The 15,071-nt window shown below is 43.3% G+C and overlaps 2 protein-coding genes across 5 annotated transcripts; both read right to left on the bottom strand.

Moving 5' to 3' along the window:
* Nucleotides 1-2,771: 2,771 nt before the first annotated feature.
* LOC136020003 (double-headed protease inhibitor, submandibular gland-like) lies at nucleotides 2,772-8,763 on the bottom strand. Of its 4 annotated transcripts, none has more exons than XM_065690715.1 (9): nucleotides 8,728-8,763; nucleotides 6,920-7,123; nucleotides 6,426-6,448; nucleotides 5,732-5,856; nucleotides 5,430-5,475; nucleotides 4,387-4,514; nucleotides 4,201-4,246; nucleotides 3,346-3,467; nucleotides 2,772-2,870 (listed from the first exon to the last, which is right to left on the bottom strand). In XM_065690715.1, the coding sequence occupies exons 2-9, from the start codon at nucleotides 6,975-6,977 to the stop codon at nucleotides 2,825-2,827; spliced, it is 594 nt and encodes a 197-aa protein (XP_065546787.1). In that variant the 5' UTR covers nucleotides 6,978-7,123; nucleotides 8,728-8,763; the 3' UTR covers nucleotides 2,772-2,824. The 4 variants fall into 4 exon arrangements, with proteins under 4 accessions (XP_065546787.1, XP_065546785.1, XP_065546784.1 ...); XM_065690713.1 differs by lacking the exon at nucleotides 8,728-8,763 and adding an exon at nucleotides 7,693-7,744; XM_065690712.1 differs by lacking the exon at nucleotides 8,728-8,763 and adding an exon at nucleotides 7,512-7,683.
* A 3,528-nt stretch (nucleotides 8,764-12,291) lies between these two features.
* Nucleotides 12,292-14,419, bottom strand: LOC136020188 (serine protease inhibitor Kazal-type 6-like). The gene is made up of 4 exons (XM_065690972.1): nucleotides 14,365-14,419; nucleotides 13,502-13,518; nucleotides 12,963-13,075; nucleotides 12,292-12,500 (listed from the first exon to the last, which is right to left on the bottom strand). Exons 1-4 carry the CDS (start codon nucleotides 14,417-14,419, stop codon nucleotides 12,455-12,457), a joined length of 231 nt encoding a protein of 76 aa, XP_065547044.1. The 3' UTR covers nucleotides 12,292-12,454.
* Between the last annotated feature and the right edge of the window lie 652 nt (nucleotides 14,420-15,071).

Raw genomic sequence — 15,071 nt, 5'->3', positions numbered from 1 at the left:
AGTCCCAGATAGGACTGCTGACTCTCCCCCCTGAACTATTTAAACTCTAGCTGTCAGTGTTTTCCAGCTTTCGCATTCACAAACATATGTTAGGGCTCCGCTCCCACAGCAAGCGGCAATGCGGGGAATTTGATGGGGAATTAGGAGACTGGAGATCTGTTTCCAGCTGAGTCTGCTTGAGGATTTGTGTTCAGCTCCACTATTTGCAAAATATCTGTCCAGATCAGAATAAGCTTTCAATTTTAGTATATTTACCTAAGCAGACAAGGCTTAGCAGAGCATTGAGTATAGATATATCTGGTTATTATTTTCCCCAGTGAATTTTGAATCTGCAACTAATTCCAACCATAGGAGTAAAAAAGTAAGTAAAAAATACATTCCAAGACATTTTTCTAGCAACAGAGGAAAGATGCTAGTAACATCTTCAGCCAGCAAAGGAGAGAGATTCTGCGTGAGATCAATGTTATGAATGTCTACACCTGGGGAAGCATTACACTTTGCAGCTTGCTAGACATCTTAAAACCCACACAGCAGAGAAACCGTGACTGACAGGTGAATTCTCAGATGTCTATTAAGGGTGAGCTCACGACCCAGCCTCTCATATAATTTAGTTATCAAGGCACTCAGCCGCAGCGCCGTTCAAAACCACGCTCAGTTCTGCCGCTCACAGCACTACTTGTTTGCCTTTTCTCGTTTCATACGTCACCGCTCACGACCACAGCCTTAGTACCTCAGTCCTTTATCTACCCAAAAGTTTCGGTTGCTGCAGTGTAACCAAGTGGCTAAAGCCTCAGCACACGTACCACAGGGACCAATCCCTTCCATGCTAAGGAAAGAAAGGGACTAAATTACCAACCAGGTGATTATTGTTATTACCCCTTTCCACTTCTTTACAGCACTTGAAACAGGCTACTTGCTGGCATGGGTGAGGGCATCTTTCTGTTCCTCTGACTCCTCTGAAAATCAGGGATGGACAAGGGCATATGTACCTTGTTTTGCAGACCTAGAGGTATAGCTGGGCAGAGTCTTGCTGGTGTCAAGCCAAGTACTTACTGTGCTGGGTAAGTATTATGTGATACAACCTTTCCATCTTCCAAAGAATTCTTGCTTAAAGGCTCTCGAAGCATCTTGGGTACAGCCACATATCCAGTACATACCTATCTGCCCTCCCTGTCCAGTAGATGAGCAGCTGCTCTTTGGGCTTTTCCAAAGTCTTCTGAGCTCCTCAGCCAGTATCTATCTTCCTCAGGCAAAAGCTACCACTGCAGAGGAGGTTCATCATAGGATATTGCTGTTGAAGAAAGGATTTTGCTATAGCCAGAACTCCACTAGTCTGTGGCCACTTTATAAACCTCATGGCCAGCAAGAAATTGATGAGAGATGTCTTGACATCTCTCTGTTCACATCTATTAGATACTTAGACTGGTTCTTCACTCTTTTTCATACACAATACCAGTGTGAACTCTCATGACTCTCAAGCTTAACTTTTCTTAAGAGCATGCACAAAGACATGATGTGATTTGTATAGCCTGTACTAACAGAAAAATACCTGAAAATGAGAAGTCCCATCCTTCTTCCCGGGACAGAACACTGCTCTGATCTAGTACTAGGAGAAGGACATACAAAATTCCCAGTCAGGAAATTATCTACTTCAGGAAACAAGAGCTAAAGAAAAGGCTTAGAAATCACAGACTTTGCCCTAAATATCAGCTTTAGCAGCAGATATTCTTGCTAAATATCAAGAGAATGGGAGGTGGAGAAAGGGAGTGTGTGAGCTGTGGCTCTTGAGAGTTTCTGCCTCTGATGTTTGCCTATTAACAGCTTGAGTCACCCAAAAAGATGGCACATCATCATGAACATTCACGTATATCATTGCTCCTCCAGTGCACCCTTTAGGCTTCACAGAGATGTTATCTCCATACCTCTTTTCCCAAGATAGAAAGCATTTTGGAGCTACCAGCACATCTTCTGGCCCTTCTTTCCACAGATTAGTAAATCCAAGACGTTTTCTTGAAGGGTCCTTTATCCTACCCCTACTTCCCATACCCCCAGCACAACTTTTCACATCTCTCCCCCCAAGAAGCTGAAAGCCTGAACCCAGTCTAATTTCTCCTCAGGTTCTCATTAGGCTCATTACAGCCTTACCCAGCTTGCTGCAATTTTGTGCTGATCGACACAGTCTTGATAGGCACACCCTTCAAGGAAGCAGCAGCTCCTAATTTTCTTTCCTATGAGATAGCCTCCTCCCTTTGCCATAAGCCTTTCTATAACACACAGCCAGACCTGTCCCTTGCCCAGGTCTGACAGATAGGGCTGACTACAGCCACCTTTCGCCTTCACTCTTCCCCAGGGACATCACTTGTGCCAAGGACCCTAAAAGAACCAGTTGCCCCAAGACTCAGTGCTGATGCAAAGACAAAACCATTTTCACTCTATAAGACACGGAAATTGGGAAAGTGGCAGTAGTTTATAGCAGCTTGGTTTCTCTTCTGATGGTTCGGTATGGAGTGACGTACGCGTATGAAGGCTTGGGCTGGTGTGTGATGGGTGTAACGCTTTGCTCTTTATTGTGGTTTGTTTCACAACTTCTCCTGACTGACAGGTAAGTACCTAAAAGCCTGAAGACCATTACCCCTGCCCCGGAAAAAACAAACAGCAAACCACCAAACCAAAAACCAGTCTGTGGCAAAGAGAGTAGTTGCATTTAATTTATTGATCAATCAAAGCAGAGACCAATGAGCAACAGTCAAAGGAGCAGGGAGGATCGTGTGTGTTCTCAGGATTTGTAAGGGAAAAATCATGGTGAAGGGCACAGCTCCAGTGCTCAGCATTCGCCACGGTACCTGAGGAACAGACCTTCCTGGCTCGATCTGAAGAGAAACAGGGAGAGCAAAATTACAGACATGAATCTCAGTTTTATAGTCTAACTTTATCCAAATAAGCCAATGCTCTCCAACTTATAAAGTACTTCACTTGATGTTTCCTGATTCCCCAGGTTACACGCTTTCTCACGTTAAAGAGATTTGAGGAAAAAAAACCCCATAATTTCAGACACCTTTTACAGTTACAATTTAAATCACTTTGTCAGGGAGGGAGTCAGCAGTGCTATGAACCTGCAAACGGGGATCTGGGTTTAATTGCAAGGGAAGTAGAAGAGTCACTCAGGCTTTAGATCTGCAGTGCCCAGGGGATGACAGAGGAGTGAGTGTCAGGAGAGGAACTGGAGCAGGGATGGATTTACCGAGGGGCTAACGGGAGCTCCAGACCTTCCACACCAGCTGCTGCTGTTGTGTGTATGCTCCAGCTCCTCTGGTTTCATGGCTATATGGTGAGCTCCATACTTACAAAGCTGCATTGCAGAAATGGCACTGGTTTCCATAAGTTCTGCCATCAGAGCCACAAAGGGGGCTATATTCAGGGGTGCAGACGAGATTGTCACCGTTCTGTTCGCTGCAGTCAATCTCCTCCTAAAAGTGGAGCAACAATGGAACAAAAACAGGTTTTAAAGCTTTTATTCCCTGTCTTTTCCTACATGAGTGCTTTATGTTTATTTAATGTTTATAGTATGGTAAAGCATGAAAGCACTTTTCAGGTGCAGGGCTCTGTTGTTCTAGCAATTCTGCTAGCTCAGAGGCAGAGAACATGCTTGCATGGAGCATCCTGAAGCAGGGAGAAGGCAGGGGCCAAAGAATCTAATAAATACTATTATACATAACACCATTCTATGAAATAGTGAGATAACCATGCTGACGTTCCCAAGCTGGCCCTCTCACTGGCTGCTCTGGTTCAGCGGGCTAGCAGAAGCAAGTGGACAGAAAGTGGACAGTCACAAGCCACGCTGAAGAAAGCATTCCCACCTGAGAAATCACCACTACTAATAGTGCTGGCAGTACACAGCCCTCCCGCTCTCCAGCAGAAAGGATGAGACAGCACCTCTTGCTCATGCTGTTTCCTGGTACATGTAGGTGTCAGCACCCACTGACTGCTGTGTTCCCAGGTCAGAGGGGCAGCTGCATATCTGAGCCATGGATTTGATTCAAAGCCCTTTGACACTGGCATATTTTAACTCTTTTCCTCAAAGCCTTTTTCCAGGCCAAATGCACAAGGCCAGTGTGGGCATTTCTATTACTTAGTTAAGATTCAGTGAGTTTGTGTTGTAAAATGTACTGTAACAGCAGTGTGCCGATTCCTGCTCTTTACCCTGGCGCATTCTCCAAGATTGTTCAGGTCCATGTCCAGTCCGCTCCTTTGGGAAGAAAGCGAGTTGAGAATGAATGAGCACAGTACAGTTGCTTCATGAGCCAAACTACCTCGTTACACTTCAAATACCAACATGAGCACCTACTGATCCAGACCCCGCTCCCATGACCCAGGCCATCCACTTACATCACAGCATTGCAGAAGTGGCACTTGTTTCTGTAGGTAATCCCGTTGGTACCGCACATGGGCATGTACTCCATGGTGCAGGGGTTCATACGGCCCCTGATTGGTCTCAGGTGGCCACTACAGTCGAACTGAAAGAGTCACAGAACAACATTTTAATCTCTGCTTCCTTTTGCATTAATAATGGAGCAAAGTGCAAGAGACATCTTCCCCTCTCTCCAGAGCTGCAAGGGGAGAGCAGCCCCAGTGTGGCTGGAGGAGTCAAAGGAGCCTAAACCATTGAAATCCTGCACATGGGTACAGCAGAATGCTGGAGGATCTGTTTTTTTTCCTGTCCTGAAGTGGGCTGCATCCCTATCATCTTGTCTGTTTTCACTGTGAATGCCACCATGAAGGATCTTTGCCTAAAATGCCTCCTGCAGCAGCAACTTTTGCTGCGAAATGTCAGTGCCACTTGAAAATGGAATTTACGCTCACCCCGGTGTTTCTGCAATTACTCTGAGTGTACTGAAATGGAAGTCGTTGTATTATGTTAAATTGCACAGCCAGAGTGTTTCTTTACTTTCTCTCTCTAAACTAAAAATAGAGATGCTTCTGCACTTCACAGTAGCTCCATACATTGATAAATAAAGTTTATGTTAAATGTTTTGATAGAGTTGTTTTTTTCTGTTACAAAATTACCATTTAATCAAATTCCAAACTTCCTCTGGGAATTTCTTGGCTTCAATGAGCCTCTAAGTCTAAGTCTGAAGAAAACTGGTTGGATAATGCTGAAGTGTTATTGAAAACAAAAGCTTCCATTCTGAAGTCTGGTTTTACAGAGAAGGTAATGTTTTAAAACTCATTGAGTTTAAGAGTTCATACAAAACGTAAAAGGAATTTTTGTAAATCTGAAATTCTTGTTTTTCATTCAGCTTCTGACAGTTTGAAATTGTGTGGGTTTAACACAGAATTAATCCTGGGCAAGGTTTTTGTCTAGCTCTCTGCCATCGTTTCACCCACCACTGCTCAGTGCACCAGGAGAAGGAGCTGATCTGAGACCGTACCTTAACACATCTTCCATCATGCTTCTTGTCGATGGCTTGGTTACGGCTAGAGGGAGAGAGAGAGAAGGAAAGGAAGAATTATTCTGCTCATACCATTCAGTCATCTCACTCACTAAATCTCTCCACTCATAAAGCCCCAGTAATTAATCAGATTCAGGAGCTCTGACACAGAAGATCGCGGGCATTAAGGCAGACTGAAACTTACAAAAAATCTAGTCCACCCCCTTATTAGTCACAACCCCAAAGGCTTTTGTCTGCTGCTTGAATTGGCATTGTAGGTAATCAGGAGACCTTATACTCACAAGATTTCTCTGCAGAGGGAGCACTCATTGGGGTAGGTCACACCATCAGTCCCGCAGATGGGCTCATAATCAGTGGGACAGTCAAACTCTGTCTCTCCAGAGAACGGGTACATGCCGCAGGAGGCCTGTCAAAGAGCGCTTGTGATGTCTCCAGATGGAGAGAAGGGTGTGCTAATGTGGATCCTGTTTTCTCTGCTTTGGGAGACTACTGTTGGTCTTTTCCTTTTTTCTCTATCCTTCTTCCATGGTGAAAAGAGAAGGAATAAAATCTACCGTGTTTCCTACAGCATACAAAAGCACCTTTTTGCTATTAAGGCTTAAAGTACTTTCTGCAAGAATTGCAGCCAAAAATTATCATTCCCTGGGGAATCAAGACAGGGAAGATATTTAGGCAGTTATTCAATAGCTGTATAGATTTTCTGCTGGCACTCTGTGCTGTGCTGGCTCTCACTCTACATTATTAATCGCTGTCTTTTTTGTCACCAACATGGGAAGTTATCTTTCTCTGACAAAGGTTATTTCTTATTTTGGGGAAAAGAGGTGGCGTAATACTTAAGGGCACTTTTCTTCTTCCTTTCTGTCTCACTCTCCTTTTTTGTTCTCTTTCAGCCTTTCCTGGGATACAGTAGAAGTATGAATTATTCATCTAGGCTTAGACATCAAGGCTAAATGACAAAGAAAATCTACTACTCACCAGTCGTTGAGCAATAACAATATCTACAATAAAAACAGAGATTATAAAATATAAAAACTGCACAATGTCCTTGAATAAAATTCCCTTGGAATCATCAGTTTCCCAACAGAGTAGCCAAATAGACTTTCTCATTCCTGAGAAGTGACTTTTTGCCCAAGTTTTATCAATTCCAAATAAACAAGAAGTTATAAACTAAGATTAAAAAAATCAATTATTTGTGAAACCAGAAGTTTTGGCTCACTAAAGAAGAAACAGGATGTAAACTTTTCTATTTTTGCAGCATTATTATCCACACTAAGACACATAAGCTTAAATCAGACAAATGCATCCTGCCTATCTATAGTATTTACTGGCACAAGGATTAATTAATTAAGTTCATTAAACAAGACTGTTTATCATCACATCTCCAAAAGGCTGAACTCTCCTTTAGGATATATATGTAAGGGCAAAGGCTCAGCAGGACTAGAGATACAAGCATAGCAAAACCGGCTTACCAGAAAGGCAGCTGAGAAGCGCAAGCCCAAGAAGGGCAACACTTCTTGTCGTCTTCATAGCGGAGACGGTTGTGTCGTCTGTTACTTGCAAACCTGTCGCTGTTGAAGTCAGTGGATGACTCTCAGCTTTCCCTCTCTGCACTATATATATACATTCCCTGGCCTCGTGAAGTCAGCCCAGAAAGTAATTATTTGCTCTGTAAACTAAAAAAAATGTATTGATTATTGAGTTGAGATTTAAAGAATACTTGTTTGTTAGAGATGCCCAGAAGAATTAAACAAAAGCTACGCCAAGCTTGTTAACAAAGGCGCCCTGCTGTACAATGAGTGATTTGTACTTTCCAAACAAGAGCACTGCCTCAATAGTAGATGCTGTGAAATTACATATGGAAGAAAAAAACTCCGTTTATTGAAAGCATTTGAATTTATGCCCACCATAGATGGTATTTGGGTTCCAGGATATTTGCATGCTACAGGAGAGCTGGGGAAACAGCAACATGGGACAGTCTAAACTTTTAGAGACATAAATCTGGGTTTTGGCAAACATCAACACAGTTTAAAGATACTGAGGCCTCAATGAATCTCTCCTTACTCTCTCCTGTAGTTTCCTGGTACGCTGGACTTCTCACCAACAGGACAACATTACCTAAAACTTCAGAAGTTTAAAAGATGCTTCTATGTAGGAGCAGGAGTTATTCATCCTTTGGCTGTGGGCGTTATTAAGAAATCATGAGAATAAGTAGCCTTAAATCTGGACTTGTGTAATGTCTCACCTTAATGGCAAGCAAGTGGTATTCTGTGCAGGTAAAATGGGCTTCTTAATACCAAAGACATTCAAGAAAAACTTGCAGCAGCTGCTAACAGGAGTAAGTCCTTAGGCTTCCTCCTCCCCCCTCTGTTACATGGCATAACATTTAGAGAGTCAGCTGAAAGTCGTTATTGCAGAAAATAGGTGAAGAATAATGTGCTAGGCGCTGTTAAGTGGTTCAACTCTATCAAAAGCATATGGAAAAACAAATAAGGAATATTGCATAAAATAATACACTTTTGATTTAAGGCAGTCACGGAAGGAACTGTGGGACAGAACATGTTTGTGCTTTAAAAGAAGCCTGATTCATACATGTGGCTTAAATGCGGCCTGAGTTTTAAATAGAAAATATAATTGGTTTTCTTATTATCCTGGGAGATGTTCAAGACTTGGTGGGCAGATAAATCATAAAAATGTAACTGAAAGCGCGAGGGAACTGTAGTCATGGAATAGAGCTTGCGGGATTTGGCCTGTTTATATCAGTGAAATCGTTTTCCTGAAAAATAAATGAATAATGCTATTTGGATCTCATTCACAAATACCACAAGTTGAAGGGTTCCTTTGAAAGCGGTTCCTGTTGTATTCTTAACATCCTGAGTAACTTGACTTTCAGATTCCTTGAACTGATTGTGAGCCTATTTGGAAGGGAAGCAGTAATCACAGAAGGATTAGTATTGATTATTCTCCAGGGACAAGAATGACAAAGCCTGAAAACAAGGCTTCCTCAGAACTTGCACCAGCCGCTGATAGAGATGGCATTTGCCAGCTCTGCAGTGGTCAGCGAGGCTACAGGAACATAGTCTGTCCCCTCCTGAGGCCTGCAATTCCAAGCCTCTCCCTATCCACCTCCACATCTGAGATCCCCAGTTAACCAGAAATTGTGCTGCTTCTCCAGTTTGCCTCTCCTGCCTGGCTGAAATCATGCTGGTCACTCGGGAGTTGTGAATGGCAAGGTATCTGTTAGTAAGCAGCTTTGTTCCCGTGTCTGACCAGCACCTACCCTTTGATAGATCCACTGGGGAGATCTCCCTCTGATCCATGTGCTGCTTCTGAGGGGCTGGGTAGTCAGCCAGGACTGCTCCAAAAGCAGCTCTTTTTCTCCAGTAATCCCTGCCACTCCATAAGACAGCAGGGAGAAAAAGAGAAACAAGAAAAAAGGCCTTCTATAGGATCCATGGGAAAGAATGGGAGCTAACTGGCAGCAGACAGGGCAGGGAGAGCTGTTGTGCTAAATGTGATGTGGAATTGCACGAGGAACTCTGTTAATAAGAAATGGAGGGAATGGGACAGCAGTAATTGTGTGGAAGCAGGTGGGTTGAAAACAGGCATTAGGAGCAATCAAAACCAACTTGTCTCCATGCATTTGGAAGAGTGGGCTTCGGGAAATGTCATACACATGTTGCAAATGGGAAGGGCAGAGTGGACCCACCTGGCAAAACCCCTCTGTGGTATTCAAGAGTATCTTGATGGTGGGCTCAGTAAAGTGACTTTGGGCATAGGAATATTTTAGCATTTCTCCAGATATGTGCTCCGCAGAGAAGTTTAAATAGAACTCTTCCTGCTATTTCAAATTCTTAGAGGGCAAACATTCAGGAAAGTTATGGCCACGGGGATGCGATAAACATTGGTAGTCATATGATGGATCCTTTACTATTAAGATAATTTTTCAATAAGTCTGGAAAATCTACCCAGTTTCTAATCCAGCACTGTTTTTTCCCATAGCAGTAATATTTTCCTGGGAATCTTTTCCTCTGGCTTTGAGACTCCCTATCTCAAGTAAGTCCATAATCTACCGAGACCTAAAAAATTCTTCATTTATCCTTGGTTTAGTTAAAAGCTTATCACAGGCTTCATGTGGCTGCAAAGAGAAATTATACTTTTTTTTTTCTTTTTCAAATAGAAAAGGTGGATGTGTGCATGCAAGACTACATGTTGTTATTCCAGAATTACCATTGTCCTTGTTCCTGTATCCTGCTGTTACACACCACACTGTAATCAAGAACAAAGTGGTTTTATGCTCCAGTCTATGCTACTGTAGGGACAAATGTAAAATGCGTTTCTTTGCCATTGACTAGCAATGTGGCACACTGCAAGAGCTCCAAAACAGGTTGCTGTTCCCAGACCTCTGCACAGGGGGGCAGAACTGGATCTTCTATGACAACATGGATTCAATTTACAGCAAGCAAAGCCCCTGCTCTAAGCCATACTCATCTAATATTTCTCGTTGTAGTTCAGCTATCTGATTGCTGTCTGCATATCACCAGTCTCTTAAGCAGAGATGAGATGATATCACAGGCAAGGGTGTCTGGAATAATTTGACTATCTGGGAGCCACATACTCGCAGCAAAAGGCTGAGGATCTGGCCCTGCGCATCGCAAACACTCAGTAAATCTCAGCTCTGCCTCACTGCAATAGCTCTGACACGGACAGCCCCCAGAAACGATGTCTCCAAGTAATTTTCTTTTAAAACATCATTTTATTTTTCTCTGCATCGAGAAAGAACGTAGTAACAAACCGATTATCTTGAATGAAGCCTCAGAGAGAAACTGCATTAGCAGAAAGGTCTAGACTGGCCTGAGGTATATTTTGGCCAGCAACAAGTAGAACAATACACTAAAACAGAAGCATTGATATAAAATAGAGCAGAACAAAATAACTACATGCAATGTGTTAATCAGATTGTGGGGTAATTGAATGGCATTTCCTAAATTCACAAACATCAGATAATGACATAAAGTGCCGAGGTACTGCTTAAAGAATGGTACCATAAAATACCTCGGCAGGCAGACAATGTTTCCTGCCTTGCATTTCCTGGAGGGAGAGTTAGATTAGTAATGGTGAGAGGATTTTGTGTTGTTGTGGCAGGATTTTATTGAGCAGCAACAAAAAAATTATTTCCAAAGAGGTGGCCATAAAAGAGGACTGCCTTCCTCTCCACCCTAAAGAGCTGCCCCCCTGGGGCAGGGAGCTGGGGATGCGGCTGGGGTCCTGCTCTGTCTTCGGTTCCTCCTGGGTAGTATACTGTATAACTCTGCATCTGGGTGGAGGCTTTGTTCCCATACATTTCTACTCACAGTTTCCCTTCAATTGCCTGGTGGACTTTCCCATTTAGTGGACATGGGAATGGACCCCTGGAAGATGCCCTCTGAGGACCACTGGGATCTTGAGTGTGATCAGGAGATCTGCTTGTCTCCAAGACATCATGGCTCCTGGGGCCATCCTCATCCTTTCTGCTGCTCTCCCGGAAAGACAATAGGTGCTGGAGCTGGTGTTCTCTTAAACCTGACTCCTTCACTCAGATGAGTGGGGCAAGAAGGTGCATGAAGCCCCCGAGCCACACACCCTTGGCTCTACCTCCCAGAGCCTCGATTTGTCTTGGTCCTAAGAAATGGCATCCAACAATGAAATGCCTTCCCATACACAGACCTCCCTCTCACAGGAGGGACTTTCCAGCCCTGGGAAGGGACTTGGCACTAAATGGTTGTAGAGAGTCATGTCTTTTGGAAATAAATTGCCTCCCTTCAGAGAGCTGCTCACTCCAGTCTCTGGGAAGCGACACATTGTCACTTAAGATCATTAACTATTTGACTGGGAGACTGCTGCTGTACAGCATCCCTCACTGCCAGCGCTTTGCTGTTAATGAATAATAAATTAACGCTATGACTCTGAGCCTTTCCTTTCATCAGCCGAGGTTTCTGGAGGCCGAAGAATCTCAAAGGATCCTCTACAAACAAGGACAGTCGACGTAATTACCTACAAGCAGCAGCTAAGTGGTGGGCGAGGTGCAAAAATGGGCTGCAATAGCAATTGCTAGCAGTCCTCGGAAGATCAGGTCTGTTAGGACTGACTGCCCACTAGTTTTCTGCAATCTCCCACAGTGATGAACACTGCAAACACGAACGTGGGCAGCCAGGTATCTGCCTGCCCAGAGAAAACATCTTGTCCCTTTGCTTTGGGAAGCTGAGCGGATTGCAAAAGAGCTTTTCTCACCTAAAGGTGGTTTTCCAATCCTGCTTGCAAGAGGAACAGATGCAGCTGGGAAACTGCCCTTATTCACATAAGAAATTAGGGGTAACACCTGAAACTGAAACAGGGTTGAGCAGCTCCTGGTGACAGCAAGATCTTCTGTGCCTGCATGGCTTTTGAAAAGCAGCCACAAAACACCCCCAACTACAACAGTCTTGGGACTGCCTCTAACTACATGTATGTTCAGGCTTGCTTAGGGTCTCTTCATGCTCCCCAAGTCTGCCACATAGTAATGCAAGGGAGAGGCAGCAGCGGTTAGGGGAGCACAGTTCTCCTAACCCAGAGAGTGTCTGTCCGAGATGCCTTTAGTGGAAGAAATCATTTGGACTATTGCACCAGGATGCATCTCCAGCCCTGGTTTTCTTTTGGAAAGCTGGATGACGGCAGATGCCCTCAAGATCTACCCACTGCCTTTGTGGTTTTGTCGATTTCTTTATAGAAACCTCTTCCCTGTAATTTGCCTGTTAATATCCGCAGCCCAGGATTGTTGCAGTGATGTAATCATGCAACATCTTAGGTAAAAACAGAATGAGACATATTATTAAAGCAAAACATAAATGCTGATGGCTTTTTTATTAAGCAGAGGTTTTCAGGATTCAACAGGAGCTTTCAAGGTTCAGGACAAGGCTTTAGGGGAGCATCTGCCGTGGGGAATGGCGCCAGGGAGGATTCCTCTTTATGAGCTGAAGCCTGTCAAGAAATTAACACTTTCGAAGAGATCTCAAGCGAAGAGTCCGGCGGCTTCTCCTGCGGAGAAAGAAATCAGTACCTCAGAGACGGAACATCTGGGCTTTTACTGTTTGCCTCTCCCTCTGGTGAAAGATATATCATACAGAGGCTTAAACAAAGCAGAAAACTTCTGAATGCTATTCCAGCTATTTCCTTTTATTACTAACATTCAAAGACAAGATGAAGACTTAATTTAAAGGAAGAACAAATAGTCTGCATGAAATAGACTTTCTTTGCTGAAAGAAAGTTCTTCAGCAAATTACCTTAGAGGGAAATGCAGAACTATACTAAATGGTACCTCTTTATACATGAAAGAGGAATTCTGGCAAATTCTCCCAATAAAAACTGACCCTTGCTTTTAAGAAAACAGATAAACACAAAGTAAGAGAACTTCAGCTCTCCAACCAGTCTCCAAGACTGATTAGTTAGTTTAAGCTAATTTGTTACTCAGTTAGGGAAGAGACTTATATTCATACTTACAGGAATGCATTGCAGAATAAGCATTTGTTGCCATATGTTACACCATCAGACCCACAGTGTGGGACGTATTCCATAGTGCAGACATTGCTGGGTACCACATTCCTGCAGTAGCCCTGTAGATAGGTGCAATCTATGTTCACGAAAAAGTTCTCAACCACAGATATGTAAGAAAGGTGACGTTAGGAGACCCCACACGCACCCTGAGCTCCCCCCAGTACTGGCCAGAAGCAGATGCTGAGAAAAAAGCCCAGGAACAGGGCAGGAGTACAGTGGTGCATTGCCTCCAGCAATGACCATCGTAAATGCTGCTGCAGTAACTTAGGCAATAACTCGGACATGAACTGAATACTGCACTATTTGTTGAAACTACCACCCGGTGAAAGTAGCGATTTCACCCAATAATATCTGTGGCAAATATTGCTCAGTCAGCTGAATGGCTCAGGATTTTCAAATGCTTATCACAATGTGATTAGTAAGGATTTAAACAGAAACTGTTTTAAGTAAAGAAATGATGGAAATTAGAAAGATCCATCCCTTACCTGCAGTGCACCAACATCTGTAAAAAAAAAAAGAAAAGAAAAAAAGAAGGAAATATGATACAAATGCAATTCATGGGTTCTGTTACAGTTAAAATCTGTGAATGCGTGCCCTGAATATACTACTTTCAACTCACTGTTAGCAAATTACTTCCTAGACAAAAAGAATGTCAGGCAAAATGCAGTGGTTTATTATATCTTTGCAACATTGATTCTGTAGAATAATGTTTTTTAATGAGAGTTACAGCCAAAATGGAAAAGGGCGTACAAGGTGAAAGAAGAGAAAAGCATTTTTCATGGTCCAAAGGATGGAGCAAGACATGCACTCAAAGCTCAGCAAGTTATTGAGGCTAACAGGGTCATAAAGATGGCAAGTACTTGGAGGTAGCATCTTACATGCATTGCCACAGTAGTTCTTAAATACAAGGAGTATTTAGTGAGATGTAACTTTTATGAAGCTTCTACAACTGTTCAGGCTCTCGGGTTGCATCTCAGCTCAGGATGACTACAAGAAACATTCTCTCTCATTCAGTAAAATAATTTGTGTTTCTGCAACATTTCAGAGGTTAAATACTGGATGTCTGAGTCTCTGGGTTATACCACGTACATGTCACTTCTTTCATTATGCATAAACTAGCGCTGAGAGTAGAGCTGTTCCCACAGTTGTTCTTACCCACTCAGTTCTGTTGCTAAAATATTACCCCATAAGTGATAGTCTTTGATGTCAAGTCTTTTCAACACTATCTTTCTAGGAGTAAATAAGTCCTTGTAGAATGAAGCTCTTTCCAGTCTGAGGATGTTTTTGTGGTTTTAAAGACAGCCAGCACTTACTCAAAAGCAGAGCAGGAGGCAGTAAAGCTACTCACCTGGGATGCAGCAAAGGGCTAGAGCAAACAGCAGCAACACGCCTGCTGTCTTCATGGTGGCTGGAGCGTCTGCGTGCAGCGGAGCCTGTGTTTTGCTCAGTAAACATCACCTTAATTCTGCCCTCAGGTGGTAACCACGCTCTATGTACTCATGTATGCACATGAGTCTCTGCACATTCGGATTTGGCTCATCCACCCTTATTCTGAAGTAACATTCCTGGTCGTTTTTCAGGGTGGCAGACTCGGCAGAGGTAAGCCGTGCTGCAAGCCAGGAAGAATGCTTCTTCATCAACAGGAGTCACAAGAAGTTTAGATATGTTTGATACACCCTCTGTGTGGTTATTTTAAGTGAAATACATGACAAGTTCCTTCTGAAGGACCATAGAAAACTCCTGCAGGCAAAAAAGCAACTGTACAAAGCTCAGCAGCAGCTGCTGTCAGATTTCCTCTGTGTGCACCTATCAACGCCTATTCATGTGTGGTGCTTTTTCAGGAGCAAAACAGTGAACGAACAGCTTCCAGAGTGGAAAGTCTCTACTTGTATTTTCATGCTTCATCCCAGTAAAGCATCATGAAGCTATAGTGAAACCAGGAAAGCAGTGAACTGGGAAGGCAAGCAAGAGGGTGTCCCAGACAGTGAAGGGAGTCTTTGGACTGAACAAGAGATGGAGCAACTTTTATAGGCGTATGCAAAGAATTTACAATTG

Source organism: Lathamus discolor, chromosome 10 (genome assembly GCF_037157495.1).
Source record: "Lathamus discolor isolate bLatDis1 chromosome 10, bLatDis1.hap1, whole genome shotgun sequence".
NCBI lineage: Eukaryota > Metazoa > Chordata > Aves > Psittaciformes > Psittacidae > Lathamus > Lathamus discolor.
Note: the sequence above shows the minus strand (reverse complement) of the source record. Positions and strands in the feature narration are given on the sequence as shown.